This window comes from Corvus kubaryi, unplaced genomic scaffold (genome assembly GCF_017639235.1).
Source record: "Corvus kubaryi isolate FWS band 111438036 unplaced genomic scaffold, C.kubaryi_AGA036_p1.0 66, whole genome shotgun sequence".
NCBI lineage: Eukaryota > Metazoa > Chordata > Aves > Passeriformes > Corvidae > Corvus > Corvus kubaryi.
In genome coordinates, this window is record NW_024582054.1 from 354,133 (window position 1) to 375,148 (window position 21,016).

The following is a 21,016-nucleotide window of genomic DNA, read 5'->3' on the forward strand; positions in this document are numbered from 1 at the left end:
AAAGCCTAATGCCCAAATTTGACAGCATGTTAAGAGTTTGTGTTTGTTTCTAGTTACTGTAAATGCTTTAGAAGAGATTAAGAAGAGGGTAGCACAGAAAAAGAGGATAAAAGAAAGCCCCCATGCAATGCTGTAAAAAGTGATTTTTGACTGTCAGTACTTTGAGATCAGTTTGGAAGGCAGAAAGACGACACTGGATTACATTGCTGCTTTCCTGCAGATAAACAGTTTATTCCCCTTTGTGACTGTCTAATGTATCCCTAAGAGCACTGAGTTCTGTATTTACAGAATGGATAAAGATCCATTTTTACTTTACATTTCATAGAAATATCTAAAAATTATTCAACTGACACTCCTTCAATGCCAAAATGATTGTAACAAATGAAAACAAAATGCTGTGAACACTTACAAAACAGACTGGATCTGAGGTTGCTCTGGGATCAGAGCAACATTTAACACAACATCTTTGTGATTTTAACTGGAATTTTCAAAGAAGCAACTTCTACAGGGTGCCCTAAAGCTCAGACCACAAAAAACTCCCAAAGAGCCCCTCCCACTCCCCCCTTCAAACTCAAAAAAAACCCCCACCAAAAAAAAACCCCAGAAGTCTATCTTCATATTCAGAAAGTTAAATAAGCCAACATAGGAAGTTGTACACATCCCCAAACAACTACTCATATACCAATGGAATTGCAAGTCCTCTTCATTTTTGGTTAGAAGTTCACACTAAAATGTGTTTCAAGGCAAATGCACTTTGTCTGATAACTGCACAGGAAATTAGAATTCCTGTCTGCTACCAATAGCTTTCACCCCAAATGGCTATCTTTTCCTTGAAAAAATTACAATTCAATCCATTTGCTAAAAAGACACAGTTTATGGCAAGAGAAAAACTGGGAAGGGTGAGAAAGGACACACTGAAAGAGCAGCAGAGACTGCTCATTCAATTTTATTTTCTTATCTTTTCTTACCTTTGCAAGTCTTGCCCTTTTAATGAGATCATTGAGCTTCCTCACAGCAGCTTTCTGTGGGAGACTCTGGATATCCTTGAAAAGATCCTGTGCCTCGGCTTCAAAGAGTCTTCGGTTGTCTGTGTTTCGGAGAGGATGGGCCCAGAAGGAGCCAATGTAGACCCTCAGGACCTCTGGCGTGTCAATCACCTTTCCCAAGGACCACATGAGTGCACCATAGACCCTCATCAGCTGCTGTGTGTCCACCTGGTCAGCCTTATTAAGCACCACTCGAATCTTGTCGTCCTGGCCCCGGAATGACTTAATAGCCTCTGAAAACTCATCAGATATATCCAGTTTATGGGCATCAAAAAGGAGGATGATTCGGTCGACCCTCTCAGCAAACCACTGGAGGACTTGGCAGAAGTCGTAGCCTGAAGGAAGAACACACTGTTACAGTCTTACCATTCAGAAACCTGAGTCTTGGAGAGGGTAGGGCTGGGGATAGAGAACAAGGGGATAATAGCCTCTATCTGGGGGCAAAGAGGAGATTGATCAGTCAGACGACAGTATCTGTGGACACTGAGGTCAGGAAAACTGTATCCTGCATTTCCTTAGACCAGTCTCACTATTAACATCTTTTGTTTTTTATCACTGCCCTTTTTTCTGTCTCACATCCACATTTGCCTCTTCCCAGGAGTCTGGTTCCAGCACAGCACCCAAGCTAACCAGGACTGTGGGGCTCTGATCACAATCTCTCTTCATCACTGCTAATATTGGTCACTTCTGTAGCACTGCTTATCTGAATTAACAAGGAAAATGGTGCAGGTGCAGCATTCCAGTGCAAGTCAACAACCAGAAATATTTGGATTTTAAAACCATTTTCAAACTCATCTCTCCTTATCTTGGAACACTTGCTGTTATTTCTGCCACAGCAGACTCAGAAGTACAATTTACAAGTAACGTGACTGCATTGCTGATGGTTTTGAGGACATGGCAGGTTACAGAACATGAGCAGTGACCTTTCTGATTGACTGAAACAAGCTTTATCATGTTCTGAAGGAAAGCCTATTCATAGCACCTGTCTAAATGCTTTTACAGGTTCAGATGCTACCTAATCCACACAACAAACAGTATCCAGGAACTCCTCATTCAGAAGTGACACATCTAATCCACAGAGTAACCACTGGCTTTGGGTTTGGCGTGGATGTGACTCATCTAGTATGAGTAAGGAACAGCAAAGCATGTACTGGAAGCTGATATCCCACCCCTCCTCTTCCTCTCAGAAACAGATCAGACCTGAAAGAGGGAGCAGTCACAATTCAAAGACTGGTATAAAGTAATACACACAGAATCAACAATTTAATATATCCCAGCAGCATATATTTAAATGCCAACAGCAAAGAAAGCTCAGTTACCACCACTAAGCCATCCACAGTGTCTTTGATTATTTCTCAGCTGTGCAAGATAAATCTTTAAATCTCCAATCCTCCAAACAAGAAAACCCAATTAGATTACTCATACAAGAAACAAACACTTCATACACCTACTCCAGATACAGCAAAAGACCCCTCACCACTCCTCATTCTCCCTAGCATCTTTTAACCAGTGTAAATAAAAGGGTGTAGGAGGGAACATTGTAAAGTTGCTTAGCTTTTCTTAATGCTGGTTCAGCCAAGTCATTACTCATTATACCTTCAAGTTGCTGGTCTTCAACAGGGAAGCCAAAAGCAAATCAGCTGGTTGTTTGCTTGCGTTTTTTTGGCTTTTTTTTTCTTTTCCAATAGAACCTGACTGGTGCCAACATCAAGAAAAGCAGGCATACATGAATGTAACAAGAAAAACAACCCTCCAGATTTGTCATGGAGCATACTTGTGCATGTTTAGCAACATGGGAAATAACTCAGTCTTAAACCTTTTGTTTAAAAATTACAAATAGCATATGATACTAAATCCAGAAATTCTAGTTAAAAGTAAGAAAATATCCCCAATTACCTGCCTCCCTCCCCCCCCAAAAAAACAAAACCAGTCATAAAACGCCGCTAAAATTCCAGCAGAGACACATCAAACTGAAAGGAGGGGGTATGTTAAAAAGCTGATAATGCTGCTCTGAGGCTTTCATAAATTCTTTCCTGTGACCAGCTCCTGAAGGGCTGGATGTGAGATGCAATGTGAGGGGACAAGGAGGAAAGCTGCACAGAACATCTCTGGAAGAGAAGTCTTCTCACTTTACCCCAAAAATCTAATCAAAATCAGTATGAGTAATTTATAAAAATTTAGCAAGAAAGAAAGGGAGAAGTAAGATCTCCAATGTCATTTGCATGTCACAGCATAGTTGCAATAGGGCACTAATACTGAGCTACAAAATAGCCTGTTCTGATTTCATTCAAATAAAAGGAAATATGGTCAAAATTAAATAAAATTGCAAATTGAAGCAGGTTAAATTTTACTAAGTTTTTACACAAATGGCTATGTAAGAAGGTGACTTAAAAGTTGGGTTACATAAGCATATAAGTTCCCACCACACATCTGGACTGTGAACTGAAAAAACAACTGTACAGCCAATAAGTGTATAATAAAATGACTTTCTTTTAAACGTCCATTAAATATTAACGAAGCATTTGCTTTGAGATAGAAGTCTGCTTGTTGAAAATGGCTAAGAAAGACTTAAAAAATCTGAAAATATATTGATTTTAATGAAAATTTGTCATCAGAAGTGAACCTTATTTATCTACCGATTCAGCAGTTTTCCACTAGAGTGTATCTGAACTACAGAGAAGTAATATATGGTTAAGTATTTCCATACAGGTGTACGGATCAGGCCTTTCCAAGTTGAGCAGTACTAGGTCAACACTGATCAGATTGGAAAACTTGACCAAAACCGGTTTGGTGCTGATATTTCTCAGCCTCTGGTTGCTCTAACTGCTATTTTTTCAAAATTTTTCAAATGTTTGTTCCCAATGACTGATGCCAACAACCATATCCAGAGAGAAGACCTCTGTGTCACCAGGTGCAACACCTACCTGCAAATGTATATTAGAAAGTCACGAGTCACCCTTGTACCCAGCTAAGGGACACTGCAGCACTACAGAGCTCTTGATTTTGTCCCAGGCTGTGGGCAGGGAGTGAGCTGGTGCCTCTGGCAGAGGTGTAACTGTTGGGCACCAGTAATGGGCTGAGCAGAGACCACAGAGGAGAACAAACTGAAACAGTGCAGAAGAGATGAAAAAGTTGGACAAGAAACTGCTCATGGTTACCAGCCTTGGAAACACTGATCATGAGCTATCATGTGTCAGCAGCACAGAGCAAAGCATCAGCCCTGTGCCTGGCAGCCACCAGCCATACTCAAAGACACAGCCTGCAGTCGTACAGTATGAGCACTGGCCAGTGGTCTGTGCCAGTCAGTGACACAGACTTAAACAAATGGTAGTCTTTCCCTGTAGGCCCAAGGAAAATAATTTCTGACTTGCCCTAATATCTTCCAAAGCTTTTGCAATTCTGAAAACAATTAGGGAGGCTTGATGGGCTCCACCCATCCTCTTTTAGCACAGACAGGCAGAGTGCCCAGTTCTTACACCCCTGGGGCTGATGACACTGGCACAGCAGCAGAGAGGTACCTCTCAGGTGAGTGCTGCAATGAGGAGCCTCTAGGCTCAGGGAACAGCACCCACTTAAAAGGTCAATCAGGTGTGTGCAGGGTGCTGGAGCACTCCCACCTGCCACTGTTGTCTTAGCACCACACAACCAAGGCTGCAACACAACCTGGACATGAACGAGTGCAGCCTTTCTTCCCTGCCTAATCTGGTGTTCTTCTAATGCCACAAATGAGCTTCTAAACATCCTACTCTTTCAAACAGAGCTCAGTCACATACAGAAAGATGCACCTTCTGCTATCAGGAGTACAAGTTTCCAGTTCTATTAATGAAAGCCTCTCTCACTCCAGCACTCTTGGATAACAATCTTAATACACTCCTGTTGGTGGACTAATAAGGAGAATGTACAATATCTCACTGCAAGGGAAAGCCTGGCACAAGGCTGCAAATATATACCACTTTACTTAATCCATAACTACATTTTTACAAGCAAATTGAACTGAGAAAATGAACTGTATTTAAGTAACTCCAGTTTTAAACAATGCAAATTAACTAATATCCATTTTCCCCAGAACTCTTTCCCCATACTTTTTGAAACACTTGCTTTCACACCACTCAATCATAAACCAAACACCCCCTCCCCACATCCTGCCAGACACTCATTTTTCCTTCCAAATATTGCAGACCACACAGACATTGCTGTCTGCCAAGGGCACTGTGAACATCACCAGTGATGCTGGAGAAGTGGCACAGGGACAGGCATTGTCTGGCCAGGGGACAATGCTGGCACATGTCTGTACATTCTCCTCCAGCCACTTACACAGACCCCGAACTGACAGGCAGGAAGCTTCTGGCACATCCTGCTGCCGACAACAGGAGCGGGAAAGGTGTGTCTTGAGACATCTCTGAATGTCGCACTCTGTGTATATTTTTGACCCTTCAAGCAATCAGCTCCTTCATCTGTGACCTGGATGCTTTCCAGAGCTAAAAATAGAGCATGCTGGGAAATGGTGCATGTTCTCTAATTTTATATAGTCCCTTTATGGTTTTCCTGTGTGTTAAAATGAGAGTTAACATTTGAGTCCTCTCATGGTCTCAGAAGGCTTCAATTTACTCCTAGTGATACCTGTCAAATTTGAATATTATACAGATGTTACATTCATTCATAGGTAAATTATTAAGCAGTAGCTAGTGAGAAGATGGGAAAAAACACCAACAACAAAGAGACAAGGTCTTACACCAGGGCCCTGTAACGCTATTCTTCCATCAAACATTTTTAAATAAGAAAAGCTGCAGCTTACCAATGTTAAACACAAGCTAAACTTTTAGAAAGCAGAACCCTCTCTGACAGAGACACATTTAGGAACAGCAGAAAATAACTTGTAAGATCCTGCTTACATTTGCACACAATAATTCAGAAAGCCAACAAAGCAACTCTGCAAAAGGTGCTAAATTAGACTTCTAGCATAAATATGTTTAAGTCAGAGTGACCCTTTCAGGAAGCGGGTCAGATAAACCTTGCTGTGTGCAGCATCACAGGACAAGTCAAGTTTGTGCTCCACAAAACCACCTATATGCAAATGCATAAGCAGCCCAAAAGCCATTTACAGGAAATGTATCTGACTATGCAATATTTCAGCCAAAGGTAGTGTAGTATTTCCTAATCATGATAGTGTGGAATAGGTGCATGCAATAAATCCATAGTCATTGTAGATAATTTCATGTATGCTGATACCTAAGTATATGAAACCTTTATTTAACCTGCCCTGAAAGCCTGGAACACTGAGAGAATAGTGTTCTAAAGCCAACTCCCAAAACCTCATATTTGGTACAACCACGCTGATTAAACCCAACAGCATACAGGAGAATCACACTTTGATAAAAGAATTACAACAGGTGACACATTCAAGACAATCTTTAACACAGAAAAAAATTTCATGAAATGCAATCTAATCAAGTTAAAGCCCATGAAACAGGTAAGAGTCTGAGGTTATCACTGAGCCATGTGAAATTAGGTGAAAGTCTATCATATCAAAGGGCAGGCCAGCAAGGCTGTAACAATTGATAAGGCACATAACATCAAGACAAGGAGTTTCTGAACAATAAGGGAGCAAGAGCCACATTTTGTTAAACCACAGGAGCAATTCTAGATGGTAGTGAAGAGTCATGGTCCTTCAGGCAACACAGGACTACCACTGAAACATAACCTGGCGAGAAACACAACTCTGTCTTGCACTTGGAAGTCTGAGACCTCCACAGCATTCCCTAATGGTATTGAATTGGTTACACAATTGCTCACTTTTTCAGTGGCATATTAATATTATATTCTAGTTTTCTGCCTATTTCATGCTCCCTTCCACACTGTTACAAACGTGGCAACAGATACTTGAATGCTGCCAAACATAATTTTCTCTTGATTTAACAAGCAAAGAAGGGGTAAGATGCCTAGTTTTAACTTGAGGAGGAAAAAGGGAGCTGGAATCTGCAATGGAGAAGCAGACCACTGCTCATTTTATCAGACTGTGAAAACTGGGACCTAAATATTTTGTGGGCATTTTATGAAAAGATTTTTTCAGGACTAAAAATCATTAGTTATACACTCATTTTTTTCTGTCTAAAATAAGAGTGCCAACAGGCAGTATTTGTTTTATTTCTGGTTTCACAACATTCCAGCCTTTGCTTGTAGAGACATAGAGCTCTCATGCTGCTCATCTCTACTATTTCACCAACACATCACATAAAGGAAAGTCCAGCACTCTGCCCATGATGAATGCTTTACATGACTATGAGTAATAAAGAGGACAAAACATCACTGAACAAAGAATCCAGAAGCATCTGGTAGACCAGTTTACTAAGTAAGCATAATTTAGATTACAGTCCTAAGAAGTTAGTCCCTTATTCTGTCAGTTTATTGTAAAGCCAAGACTATCACTGCATAGCTGCCACATATTGTGCTTGTACCAGGACTTCCTCAAAAAATCCCAGGTGTGATATGTTAAAGAATTGTTTATTTCCTCTGACAGAGGCATGAAACACAAATTTCCACTTCTTAAGCAAAGGTCTGAAAACAGAGGGCAGCATAAGCCACACCCTGCATCACCACCATTTACAACTCCACAGAAAAGTGACATGCACTTAAATACAGTTGAAGACTGCAAGGAAGAAAGTTGTTTACATTACACTGTTCTGTTTAGATAGTTTCTCAAGACAGGCTAATGTTTAAAACAGCTTATAAACAGTGTTCAGGTCTCTGCAGAATTTTCATAGTATTAATATTCTCATTCGCTCTTCCTCCTTCTACCATTTGACTTCCTCTTTTGACTGAATTACATTATGGCATGACTGAACAACCTTAAGAAACAACTCTAGCAGCTGTCCCCAAAATAAACCCACATTATTTATAGCCCCACCCCCGAATTTTTTAGACATGACCAACCTATAACTACTATGAAACATTTCTTCATTCATGAACTTCAATGGTATATATGAGTCATTATTACTTCACGGAAAGCAATTAAAATGATGAAAATAAGGCTTTTTCTCAGGAGTGACAAAGCACTAATTAGTCAACAGACCATGAAACTGTAGCCATTTGCAGCCACAGCAGCAGGATGACAGAAATACCAACCCCCACCAGCTTCCAAGAGAAAAAATTCCAAACCCTACATCCAGCCATAAAATATGGGTTGTACAGGGCTTGCAGTAAGAAATTGTGGGACAGATCACCATACAGTATCACTAAAACAGGCTCCCTAAAGATTAGGATACTAATTTGTCCAGTAGAGCAGAAAAAATTTAGTAAGCTTGGTTATTGTAAAGCTCTGCAACTCACCTCTGCTGATGCGTTGCTTCTCTCCAGAGAGAATGCCAGGGCTGTCAATGATACTGATGCTCTTCAGGACCTCATTTGGTAGCTGAGAACACATGAACCTGCAGGAAAGGAGGGAAAAACCCATTCAAAATAGCTCTTGCTCACATACAGATTGTCGCTTGAGCGCTCCCCATTATATACCTGATTTTAGAAAGACTCAAGTGAGATTCAAAAAAGTTGCTGAATCCTGACAAACCTCTATGTTTGGCAACCATACATGTTTAAAAAAAAATAAAAAGAGAGTGTGTCAAAAAAGAAAACACAGGGAAACATTGTAAAACTCTATGTCTAAGTGCTGATAAGACTCTGAATTTTACAAGAGCTGACAACTTGAGCCTTAAATGCAACATTAAAAAGACTCCATCAAACCAGCATTTTGCTAGGACCAAAACAAGTACACACAAGAGAAAATTCTTCATGTATTCCAGCTTATGCCCAAACTCAAAGACTGAAAAGGGGAGCATGCAGAAAGCCATACTGACAATATGTTTATGTTCCAGTCCCTGCCATATCTCCCCCTTGCCTGATCCAGCAGTGTTTGAGTGATTCCTACTCCCTAACCCACCACCCTCCTCAGCTGGGGCACCAGTGAAAACCACCAGTATTTCTCCCACAAACGCAGCCAAAACTATCATGCTGCCGGAATCAGGAGCTCAAATTATCAAATTACACACATTATGCTCTAAACAATAACCTCCTGCCTCTGCAACAGGAGACAAGTTCAATGGTGGTATTATGGAAAAATAAATAATTCACGAGGACTCAGAGCTGTGCAGAACACTTGGTGTGTTACATGCAAGCTACTCTGATGCTTCTGGGATAGTTCATGACTGAAGAACTTCACTGCCCTTCATCATAACCTGCCTTTAAGAGACTTGCATAAGAGTTTAATCTTCTTATCAGGGAGCAGCTGAAGATACTAATGAGCACAGAGAGTAACCCACCCTCCTCCTGCAAGGCTACCCCACACAGGGTTAAGCTGCAGCCTCAGGCTCTAAGATGGGGCTGCCCTACATCAACCTATGGGCTCACAAAGCACACTTCCTTAAAACACAGGGTATCACAGCAAATTGTAGCTGTGACAAGGTCAAACAAGACCTTTAAGGCCAAAGATGATCTGAGTGAGGAAGAGTTCAGCCAGTCAAACATCAGATAAAAAATGCAAACTATATCAAAATCTAGATGATATTTTATACAATATAAATTATTCAAAGGAAATTGGGATGAAAAGAAGTCCTAACACCTCACTTCACCTTGTTCTTCAAGAGACCTTGTAGCAATGAGCCTTTAACAAAAGCACACAGTGTCCCTTCTTGGATGAAACAGAAATGGCAGCATCATCTACGCCTCTCTCTGAAACCCAAGAGGGCATAAGGAAACAGCAGCCACCTAAGCCTGATAGAATCTTAGGGTATGTAAAACATAATGTAAAATGTTTGTTTTAGTGGGACACCAGCTATAGAAAATACCTCATACCTTAAGGAAATTCTTCCATTAGGGCTAATTTCCTACTAGCTTGAGAAATACTTTTGAAAGAGCAGTGAGGTACTCTTTGAGAAAATTACATTATTTGAACTTGCCAAAACCTAAAGGCAGTGCTATATCAAACCAAACACATTATGTGGAAGCATAGTGGATGTGCATAAGTGACAAAGAAAATACATTTAATCACATGAACTGTTACAAAAATATGTACATCACTAGTATGTACAGCATGAAGATGCCTTCATAAATTTAGAAGTGTGAAGACTAAATTTTCACGTATATTTTTTCTTATCACTCTCATTCAACCTTAGAAAGCCCAGTGCTTGTTCAGTATCACCAAGATGTTTCTAGACCTATCTTATGGGAAGAAAGGCACTGTTATGCCAGCAGAACAATACAGCAGTGTCGTGGTGCAGGCACCACCCAAACTGGGACAGCTGGAAAAGACCATGCAAGAAAATAGAGAACTACAGGCCTAGAAATGTAGACACTGCCATCTTTGCAGAGTCATTAGTGGCAATGGAGGGAAAAAAGTACATGGTAAACACATGTGAAATAGAAGCATGAACTCAGAATTAACTGGCTGTTAACTTTTAGAGTACGCCTTTAAGACAAAGCTGACAGATGGGTTAAAAATCTTACCTCAAACTAATATTTCAGACAACTTTAAACTGTAATGATAGTGGTATTTAAATATCTCTTTTCAACACTGAGACTTATTTCTTAACATCTCACTTCATGCAGGTCATGACAGTGCTGCATCATAAAAACCAGAACGATATACTATCCACCCAAATGACAAACAGACTTAAACCAAAAAAAAAGTGTTACAAAAACAGTTGTATGAATGAGATGACTGTAATTGCTTATGACACATGAGAATAGACCAGGACCATGCATTTTTTCTCAGTAGCACTAATTCATTTACATGCTTTTCTGGTATAATGCAATATTCTTCCCTCACCAGCACCCATGGGCACACTAGGTCCTGTCTCCCTTCCCTTTCCTCCCCAACTTCTTTTAAAAGTATACAGTAGAAATAAGAGACTGCTAGAGGAACATCTCTCACAAGCACTGAGATAAAGGGGGCAATCAGAAAGGGTCATGGAAAAAGACAAAAGCAAGGGAACATCAATAAATTAATGCAGCTAATTACTAAGTACAAGCCTTGATTGTGATACCATGTTCTTGTTTGTTCCATTTTTTCCATTACCTCAGTCCCTGTTTCCTGTCATTTGGATTGTTACACTTGAATGAAAAGGGCACTCAACTTAATCATCTAAGTGTTCATAGTCTTAAGTTCCTCCACAAAACAAAACACTAGGATTGGGAAGCCACTTAAAAAATAAGGGGGGGACAGAATGGGGCCAGGGGTGGGGGGAAGTAGAGAAAAGTCTATTAAGGCAGGAGTGAAAAATGTAGTATCAGATAAAAAGAAAAGTCAGTATGGCAAATGAGAGAAGGCGAAGTAAAATATGTAGTATGATTACAGGTAACCTAGTAGGAACTCAAAGATACTGAAGCCTAAGACAATTTCATCTAAGTGAAGTCATAAAGAGAAAGGAGTTGGTAAGTTTTGAAAAATGCTCGGGAAAGATTCAGCAGAGATCTAGGTACTTATCAACTAAAGAGTGAGAGTGACTGTTGGGGAAGATAAGGGTGCTCACAGCACTTCAACATAGCCATATCACAGTCACCAAAAGAACTGGAATAATTTAGTCAGTTACTTTGAAAGTACATCTCTTTAGCCACCCAATAATCTTGTTTTCATAATAGTCACACAACTAGTTAGATGATTCAGGCAAAAAATTACATCACCACTCATCCTAATACGTATCATTGCAATGATCTGTGCAAATATTTGAATATTAAGCAAAATACAATTTACAGTATATTAATTTTTTGTAGACAGAGCACAATGGTGAGGAAAGGGAGAAACAGAATAGTGATCTGGAAGACAGAACTTAGCCAATCATCTCAAAACTGTTATTTAAAAGGGACTTGACTACAGCTTCCCAGAGCACATATTCTTATCTCTGCAAAGCGATAGCCAAGCCAACTGTAAGCAGCTAAAAACTTTCTCCTTTGAATAAGCACAGCAAGAGATAAAACTGTACATGATGAACTTCTCACACGCATGCCAGTATTTATCGGCCAAACAGGAAAGTTTATTGTTAAAAAGAACCAATTTAGATTAATTGGCTTGCAAATTGAGGCCTCCATGTCAAGCTACCATCAAATACAGGAAGAAAACAAGGTGATTGCTCGGACAATAAGAACAGAGTTATTAGTAACTAACTCTCAACTGAAAATATTTAGCATGCTACTCAAGTTTCCTATGAAAATATTCACAGCCCCTGAACAACTCTTCCCTTTTTGCAAATACACAGCAGAAGCTAACACTATCTCCCTGGTCTATGGAACTACTTGAACACCAGGCAGTCGATATTAAACACTTAACAGCTGGAGTTTTTATTTTATCCATATCAGTGGAAAGGAACAAGACAGCATCAAAGGAAAAATATTTGCTTGCTTTTTTTTTTTTTTTTTTTTTTGAATGGTAGTTTTTAATAATAGTACTAACCTCTCAGTTTTATTGAGCAGAATTTTTGCATAAATTGATCCTGAACTGTTCCATCCGGCATAATGCCTCACAAACAAGTAGCCCAGTGGATCATTTCTACAGTTTTCTGTGAACTGGTTTTAACAACTATTTTCTATTCAGGTAACTGAATATCTCTATCCTAATGCCACCCTACCTAGTAGCGCCTGTTTTTATTTAATTCACCTGAACCACCACCACTCCTGCTTCTGTTTGAATATTTATTCCATGCTGTTCAAAACAAAACATGCCAGAATTTAAACTGAATCATCAGAAGACAGAAAGCAAGATGATCTCACCTGTTCAGGAAAGCATTTCCAAAGCGGCCGAGTTTCCGGAATGGCTTCTTAGGATCAACAACCAGGGCATTTCCAGGAACATTTCCTTCTGTTTCTCCATACATCACAGCAATAAAGGAATCTGTGGTAGGCTCTGGACCAATCCGCATGCCTGGAAAGTCTTGCTCGAGCAGATATCTAGACGTGGAGAATACATAAATGTATTTATACATAATAACTATATTTATACATAAATACTCCAAAAGAATGAATGATTGGGATCCATGGCAAAAGCAAATACCTATAATTTGCTTGAAAATTCCCAAGGATAAGCACATTCTATAAGAAGATTACATTTTCCTGCATTTCATTATTTCTGTTAACTGGGGAAGAAGGAAGAGAACTGCATTCGTTTTTCACAACATCTAGGTAAAAGGATAAAGTAAATCCCTTCACAAAGACAGTGTGGAAAGCACTCCCTCAAATGCCTCAACCATTAAGTGGATGCTTCTGTCAATGATCCAAGTGCTGTAGGTTACACTACAAGACATGGCTGCTTTTCTGAGTGTTTTCAAGCCTATACCAGTGCTGCTGGTACAAGAAGGGAATGGTCTGAAACTGCATGTGAGCAGATCCAATTGGCTGACAGATCTAACCCTTTAATAACTTGGTATGATCGCACGAACTTTAACTCATCCTACCAGAGGCAGAGAGCGCTGTTATGAGACAGTAAAGTTACAGCTGTTTGGGAAATTTTTATTTTCTTTTGACCTGCATATCAAAAAGTAATTGTTAACTAAGTCAGATCTGTAGAACTTTAGGCCTAACAGTAAAGACCTTCCAAAAGGCATCAAGTCAGGTAGTGCTATGCCACCAGAAACCATCTTGCACCTCCCTTTGAGTAGTCTACTGACAGAAGACACAGACAGCACATACTCAGTGGACCAAGCCTTGACTTTCCAGACAACAAGGTTTGAAATTAATTAAGTGCGTATTTAAGTATTAAAACAATGGAACCAGGGCATTTATTTACATAAAAAGCCTGTCTGCATCCCTTCATGGATGGCAAGTGCGAAGTAAAAGCAGCCCCAAGTCCTTCGAGCAAGCCACATTCTAGGACAACTGGCACTGTTCAGAGAGACACAGACAACCCTGCTTAACTTTAAAGCATGAGTGTTATTGTCTTCAGTCACAACAGCACCATCTTGGCACTCAAGACTAAAACAATGTCACCCTGCAGTTCTTAAAAAAAAAACCACCACAATTTTAATCAACTACAATTTAAGTATTTACATAATCAAAACTGGATTTACATAAGAATTCTTCTTCAGGCACAGGTGGTGGTCCTACATACAACTACAGCACGTAACTACAGTTACGTTTTAGTGCATCTATATTAATGCTGCTCTTTTAATAAAGTTTTATTCTGGACTTAATCCAACAGTGCTATGCTTATTCAGCTATAATTTCCTAAATCAATACTGATTTGAGAGGACTTCCTGGCTGCTTTTACTGCAAAAAACATTTTACATAGTACCTATACTTGTGAACAATCTCTGTCTTTAAATAAAGTATCCAAGCATTCACAAACTTCATAGATCAGTGCACAGAAGCTGATTTTAAGGAACTAAATATATATTACATATTTTAAAGACTGTTTTCCACTAGTCTTAGCAAACTGGCTCCAACTAGCTCAACCTATGACCAGGGAGCATGGAACAGTTATTTACATGAGATTTCCTGCAGATTTCTGCTTCCAAAAAAAAGAAATTTAAAAAATGCCAATATTAAAACTTGTGAGGAAGGAGGAACATAAGAACAATCATGCCACAACATGCCAATCTGTTTTATCTCTAGAATAAGCTGCAGCTAATGCACAGTAACAGGGAAATAAAACTGACCCCTCTCCAAAAGCAAATGAAAGAACACTCAAACCTCTCTGCCCACACAGATCTGTAAAATTCAGCAGATCCCTCACTGTACAAACTAGATCACGTAATGAAATGAAGACAAAACTCCTTTAATTGCTCACCAGTTGAACCTCTCATGGAAATCCGGGACTTCCAAGTGTTGCGGCAAACAGCGGAACACCTGAAACACGAAAGTGTGTTCCTGCCTCTTCACAGAACATCATTGCAGACCAGGGTTCTCTAAAACAGGATGCCAAGGCTAACTCACAAGAGCCACTAAAATTTTCCAGATTGGAGTTACTCATGGCTTTGATTTTTGAAAGATCGATTACACTTTCGTCTTTTAAAAAAAGGTTTTTAACCTGCCATGATAAAATGTTCTACTTCAAACATTGCTTTTTCTCATTGTCCTTCTTTTAAAAGGGATCTCTAAGAACTCGTAAATAAGCTCTTCTCTTGACACAAACTCTCATTCCCAGGCTCCTGCTGACAGAAGCAGCAACTCATAAGGTGACAGACAACACATACAAGAAGATGGTGCAAGAGCAGCAGTAAAGAACATATATTGAATCAAATGGCCAGGAGTGAAGTCCCACATCCCAGGTCAAGGAAAACTACATTGTAGGATCTGAATACAGGAGCAGACACCTCCAGGGTAACAGGATAATTGCCATCTATCATAAGCTCATAAATCATGGCATGAATAAGGACATTCAGTTTTTTAGATGCCTTAAAAAGTAATTTCATGGCCTGCTCATGAATTTGCTGCACATGTAACACTTGCAAAATTAAAGAGTTACAAGTACAGAGTACTTTCAGGATTTCCAACATCTCTATTTGCTGCTCTGATAGCGCAAATTCAGATTAGGTGTTTATTGAAATGACTAAACCAGAATACAGTGCTACTGAACTGCAATGATACTTCCAAGTTAATGTCATAATGTCATGTTAAAAACCAGGCTTTTACAGCGATAACAAACCAGGAAGGCAAGACCTCCTTCCAATACCAAGCCCCACCCAACAGTCACAATGCTCTGCCTGGTACAACTATTCAACAGACACACCAATCGCTTTGCAACAAAGGTATTATCCATTAAGATTGGCTCACAGTTGCACATCAAGAATTAGTACAGACTAAAATAAACCTGTTCTTGAGCACTGGCTGTGCTCAAGTGTGATGGGTTTGGCTGGGACAATAACTACTATATGGCTGTGTTTTGGATCTGTGCTGAAAAGTGTTGGCAATACAGGGATGTCCTCATTACTGCTGAGCAGCACTTAGGCAGAATCAAGGCCTTTTCTGCTTCTCACCCCACCCCACCAGCAAGTGGCTGGGGGTGAACAAAGAGTTAAGATGGGACACAGCTGATCCCAACTGACCCAAGGGATATCCTGTACCATATGGCAACGTGCTTAGCATATAAAGCTAGGGGAAGAAGGAAGACGGAGACGCTTGGAGTGATAGCATTTTCTCTTTCCAAGTCACTCATATGTATGACAGAGCCCTGCTTTCCTGGGAATACCTGAACACCTGCCTGCCCATGGAAAGGAGTGAATGAATTCCTTGCTTTGCCTTGCTTGTGATGCTTTTGCTGTACCTACTAAACCATCCTTATCTCAAGCCATGAGTTTTCTCACTTCTACCATTCTGATTCTCTCCCCCATGTCACTGCGCAGGGTGTGAGTGGCTGTGTGGTGCTTGGTTGCAAGCTGGAGTTGTGGGGTGAGCTAAGCCTCAACACACTCCTCAGCATGAATAAACAGTTTTACTTACCCACACAAAAAGTAAGAGCAGTCTTCTGTAAATTGAAAAGCTGCCAATGTTTCTGTACCAAATGCTACATTAGCAAGGAAAATACCTGGATTTTCAGCATCAGCAACTACATGCTCTTCTCAGGAATTTTCAGCATAGGAGGAGTTCAAAAAGGTTCACAGGAAGAATGCTTAAAAATAGCCAATGCCCCAAAGACAGTCTAGATCAAACAACAGACATCCTGTTGATTCTTCGCCCTTTGTTTTTACCTGGGCTATAACCTTTCAGCTTTGCCAATAAACATTCATCTATGTTCCTCTGCAAGATGTATAGCCAGACTATGGGAAACCAGTTTACAAAGTTCCAGACACAGAAAATATTACTCACAGTTGCAAATACTGATTATCATCTGAAGTCTAAATGCATTAGCTAGGCCACGCTAATGCACAAATGCGAGCTGGACAGAGCAGCACTGAACGGGGATACCCTGTGATGCATCAGGAGATAAACTCATGGCTCCTTTACAGGGCTGCTCACCTCCACGCTACATACTGCACCAAATATTCTGCTTTTTTTTAAACAGCAAAACTAGCAGATGTTCGCTTTAGTGTAAGAATTCTGCTCTAAACAAGTCAAAGCTTTCATGTAACAAAGAAGGTACAGCTTTCACCCAAAGAAATTAAGACGGACCTTCCCCCCACTTCACCCCTGAAGAAACAGATGCAGATGCACAAGCAATTGCACCCACTTGCAGACTCTAGACATTATGCATGCAAAAGGGTGCTTTCATAAAAGTCAGCTCTGGCTGAGTTAAATCGCAGGAAGTTTACAATTTTTAACCTCTGAGTAATACCTGCAAGCAAAGTAAAGGCACAGCCTGGCACTCTGAGGAATTTACTTCTGGTTTGTCTCATGTTGATAAGTTCTTTAAAAAAAACAACAGTCTCCTACACTTTTAAAATAGAAAAATAAATGACAAGTTAAACACTATTAGACTAGAAGTTTAATTAACTGTTAGAAGAAAAGAAACTATCTATTTGCATTGACTACCTCCTATCTTTTTTTCATACAGTACAATTCTCCTCCCCTTCCTTTCCCCATTTCTTTTCCAAAACAGGCATGAGAAATTGAGACAATTACAGAAGCTGCAAGGCCAAGCAGCTCAGAGTAAGATAAGCAATTGGTTCTCACCATGCTCCCACTTCATTAAACACAATTGGACAAGCATTCACATTGGGATATATTTGCTTGAATCATCAGCATTGTCAAATACTCGAATAAAACTATCACCACACTACACCTTAGACAGCAAAACTGACAGGTTTCACTGCATTGTTCCAAGTGCCAAAGCAGATAAACAGCACTGAGTGAAAAAACATAAGAGCTGAAAGAAACCTGGAAGTGTTTGTTTGCATATCTTAATCCCCAGGGACCTTTAGTCACTGGTAGATCCGTGCTTTCCATAAAGACTTAGTGGAAGGAACTGGGTGGATATGGATGTGTCAGAGGTATGAAAATGTGAAGTTCTCACGATAATGTCTAAATTAAAGCAAATCCCAAATGAATATTTGACAGCTAAACAGAATTGTTATGTTCACACATAAACCCAGTAGTAAACACTTAGGCAGACCTAATATACCCTCCTGACTATGAAGTGGAGAAATGTGAACAAAAAGCAGTTTTAATTAAGATTTAAAATAATGTTTGCTTATTAAAAGGTTTGCAGGAATAAAAACCCTGTAGCGCTACTTCATTCTAAGAAAAAATAATCTACGACAAAGATTGAATTAAAACAATCTTGAGAGGGCATGATATTTTTCCATAGGAGATTCAGCCTACTAGAGGGGAAATTTATTTCTGGCTGATCTGGACACTATAATATTTTCCCATGTCTTCTTCTAAGTTTGCACACAGCATACGAGAACTTCTCTTTTTTTGCCCTTCTTTTTCTCCTCTAAATTGGATTTTGAGTAACAGTCACTGTGACACTATTGTCTAAGTTGCTGCCCATCTTCAATGGAGCATTTTCTCACGCTGATTCAACCAATTATTATCTACACTATAGAGAACACTGAGGTAATGAATGTTAATCATAGTGAGATCCTTTAGAAGCAATAACAGATATTCTGCCACTGATTTGGGCTCAACACTCAATACCTGCCTTCTCCAATACCTTGTGTAAAGATTAAACTGCTCTGCAAGCTACCTAAAATGTGGACAGGAGGAAAGGGTAAGAGGGTGAATAGAAGGGTACATCACAGTAGAAGCCACCTCCTGCATCAAGTCAGGTATTTTAATATAACACATGAGAAACCATATTTGAAAACTTCATCTTTGTCAAAATTGTCTGGGCATCTTCATCCAGCACTAACAAATGCTAAAAAAAAAGCTGGAAAGAGCTGTAATAAATTATAGGTCTTTTCTCGTTCCGACTGTACATTAGTATCAATCAACCCTTTTGCTCGGTATTTTATTGTTACAGTGATAATAAGTTACTCACAAAGCAACAGTAGCAAAAAGACACATAAGGCACTGCAAGGAATATTAATGTTTCTAAGCACAATACTGACTTGCACTTCAGTCAAATGCAGGCAACTGTAAAGGACAGAAAAGTTGAATGTTCATAAATCAAGAACCAGTGTTCTCAATCAAGGCAAACTCTTACAGGAGGGGAGAAATAAAGTTTTCTATGAATTGCAAATAACAGAACAACTCTGCTGACAGGCAGAACAAGTTCTGGTATGCACATATTTGGGACCTTTCTGCCTCCCTTTGTACTACCCACGCTCTCCCCATCCCTTGTTCATAAGCCAAGTAACTACACTTATCTGGAAATATATACAGACTAACAAGGCAACTGTAATTTTAAAGAAGAAAATAATGAGTATGCCTAGAGAAATGTTAGAAAAATCCAAATCAAACACCCCCCACACACACCACCTTGTGACTGTCTGTGGAGATCCTGAAACTAAGTTTCTTTTCTTTTAATTACAGCCTTATTTCTATTTTAAAAATATTCCTCTGAGCAACACCTCTTTATGTGTTTGTGGGAATTCAGTCATAATCAGTAAAGAAACCATGTTCAGCTTCAAGCTTTCAATTAGCTAGTTGTAAAACCAGAAGAGACACATGATTAGTTCTGCAAACATCTGAAAAGCTCTCAGGTGATTAAAGGTAAACATTGCTCTTCAGTGGAGAGGGGAGGTAGGTATTTTGCACTGCAAGAAGAAAACACTGTTATGGCAAGGCTGCCGGTAGTCTTTGGAACTGAAAGAAATATTTTAAAATTTTACAGAAGGACTGTAATGAACTTCAGATATAAGCACGTCAAAATGTGAACCAAGTGACCACTCAGTGTCTTTTGCAGAGTTGGGCACAACCTTAGACTGATTTGTAAGGCGCAGGTGAGAGGGAAACTCAAACATATGCAAAATATTCGCAGGTTTATAATATTGTGCTTACCCGAGATATGCTTCAGCTTCCTGAAAATGAGTCACTAAGAAACTTAGAAATAAGGAACAGAGGAAAGACAGAAAATACTACAACAGGGACAACACTGTTAAGCTGCCTTAGTAGTGATACTGCTTCTTCAATCTAATTGATCAAAATAAAGGCACATGGAAGGGGAGACTTTCCAGATACCACGTGTTTTTTGCCCAAAACTCTTGTCACGTTACGCTTTTACCATCACATCCGATCTGTGCATTAAGCTACTTTCGGGAAAGAAAGGAGAGGAGGTAAGGTTAAATGATCCCTCATGGCCGGTGCAGTCATACCGTTTTAACACGAAGCTCCTGGTTTTCCTTTGAAACAACTCACAGATTAAAAGAACTAAGAGGAAGTAGACAACGAGGGTACGCTTTCTCAGCAGAACATGAAATAGAGATAATATTCTTGAACAGGAAGCAAGCGGCGAGCTACAGAGCGTGTAACAGGGTCGGGAGCGGCACCATCCTCGACACAGCACGGAGGCTCTCGGTAAGCCGCGCTGGCCGGGAGGGTCGCCGGCCGCGGGCAGGCGCCAGCCCTTTCACCCCGCTGCGGGGCCGCCCCGCCGCCTGTCACCGGCACGGCGCTGCCCGGCCTCGGCTCGCACCCGCGGGGCAGCGCTGTCCCGCACGGGCGGGCTCGCCGCGGGCTGCGCCGCCAGAGCGTGGGAGGGATTTACCGCAGGCAGCACCACCCCGGGCAGGAGGTGAGTGAGGATGACCGAGCGGCCGGCGGGGGCGAGGCGGGCAGGGCGCCGGCCGGCGTTCCCCGAGCGGGGCCGCGGGAGCAGGGGCCGCGCATGCCGGGGGTCACCTACCGGATGAAGGTGGTCTTGCCGGTGCTGTACTGCCCCACCAGCAGCACCATGGGCTTGTTCTCGAAGTCGGCCTCCTCCAGGGCGGGCGAATGGAACTCATGGAAGCGGTAGTGCTCCTCCAGCGGCAGCAGCTTGCGGAGGTAGAGGTCCCGCAGCCCGCCGGTCACCGTCTGCACCACGTCGGTGCCGCCGCCGCGCTCCCGCCCGCCGCCCTGCTTCCCCAGCCAGCTGAACATCCCGCCGCCGCTGCCGCCCCGCCGCACTGCCACTG

The 21,016-nt window shown here is 40.8% G+C and overlaps 1 protein-coding gene across 1 annotated transcript in view; it reads right to left on the reverse strand.

The window, feature by feature from the left end:
• EHD4 (EH domain containing 4) overlaps positions 1 to 20,998 on the reverse strand; it is a 30,052-nt gene extending 9,054 nt beyond the window's left edge. Inside the window, exons 1-4 of the mRNA XM_042047231.1 lie at positions 20,746 to 20,998; positions 12,798 to 12,974; positions 8,373 to 8,470; positions 969 to 1,381 (exon numbers count right to left, since the gene is read on the reverse strand). Coding sequence (XP_041903165.1) covers positions 969 to 1,381; positions 8,373 to 8,470; positions 12,798 to 12,974; positions 20,746 to 20,981 — 924 coding nt within the window. The 5' untranslated portion in view covers positions 20,982 to 20,998. The remainder of the gene's footprint in view (positions 1 to 968; positions 1,382 to 8,372; positions 8,471 to 12,797; positions 12,975 to 20,745) is intronic.
• Positions 20,999 to 21,016: the final 18 nt, after the last annotated feature.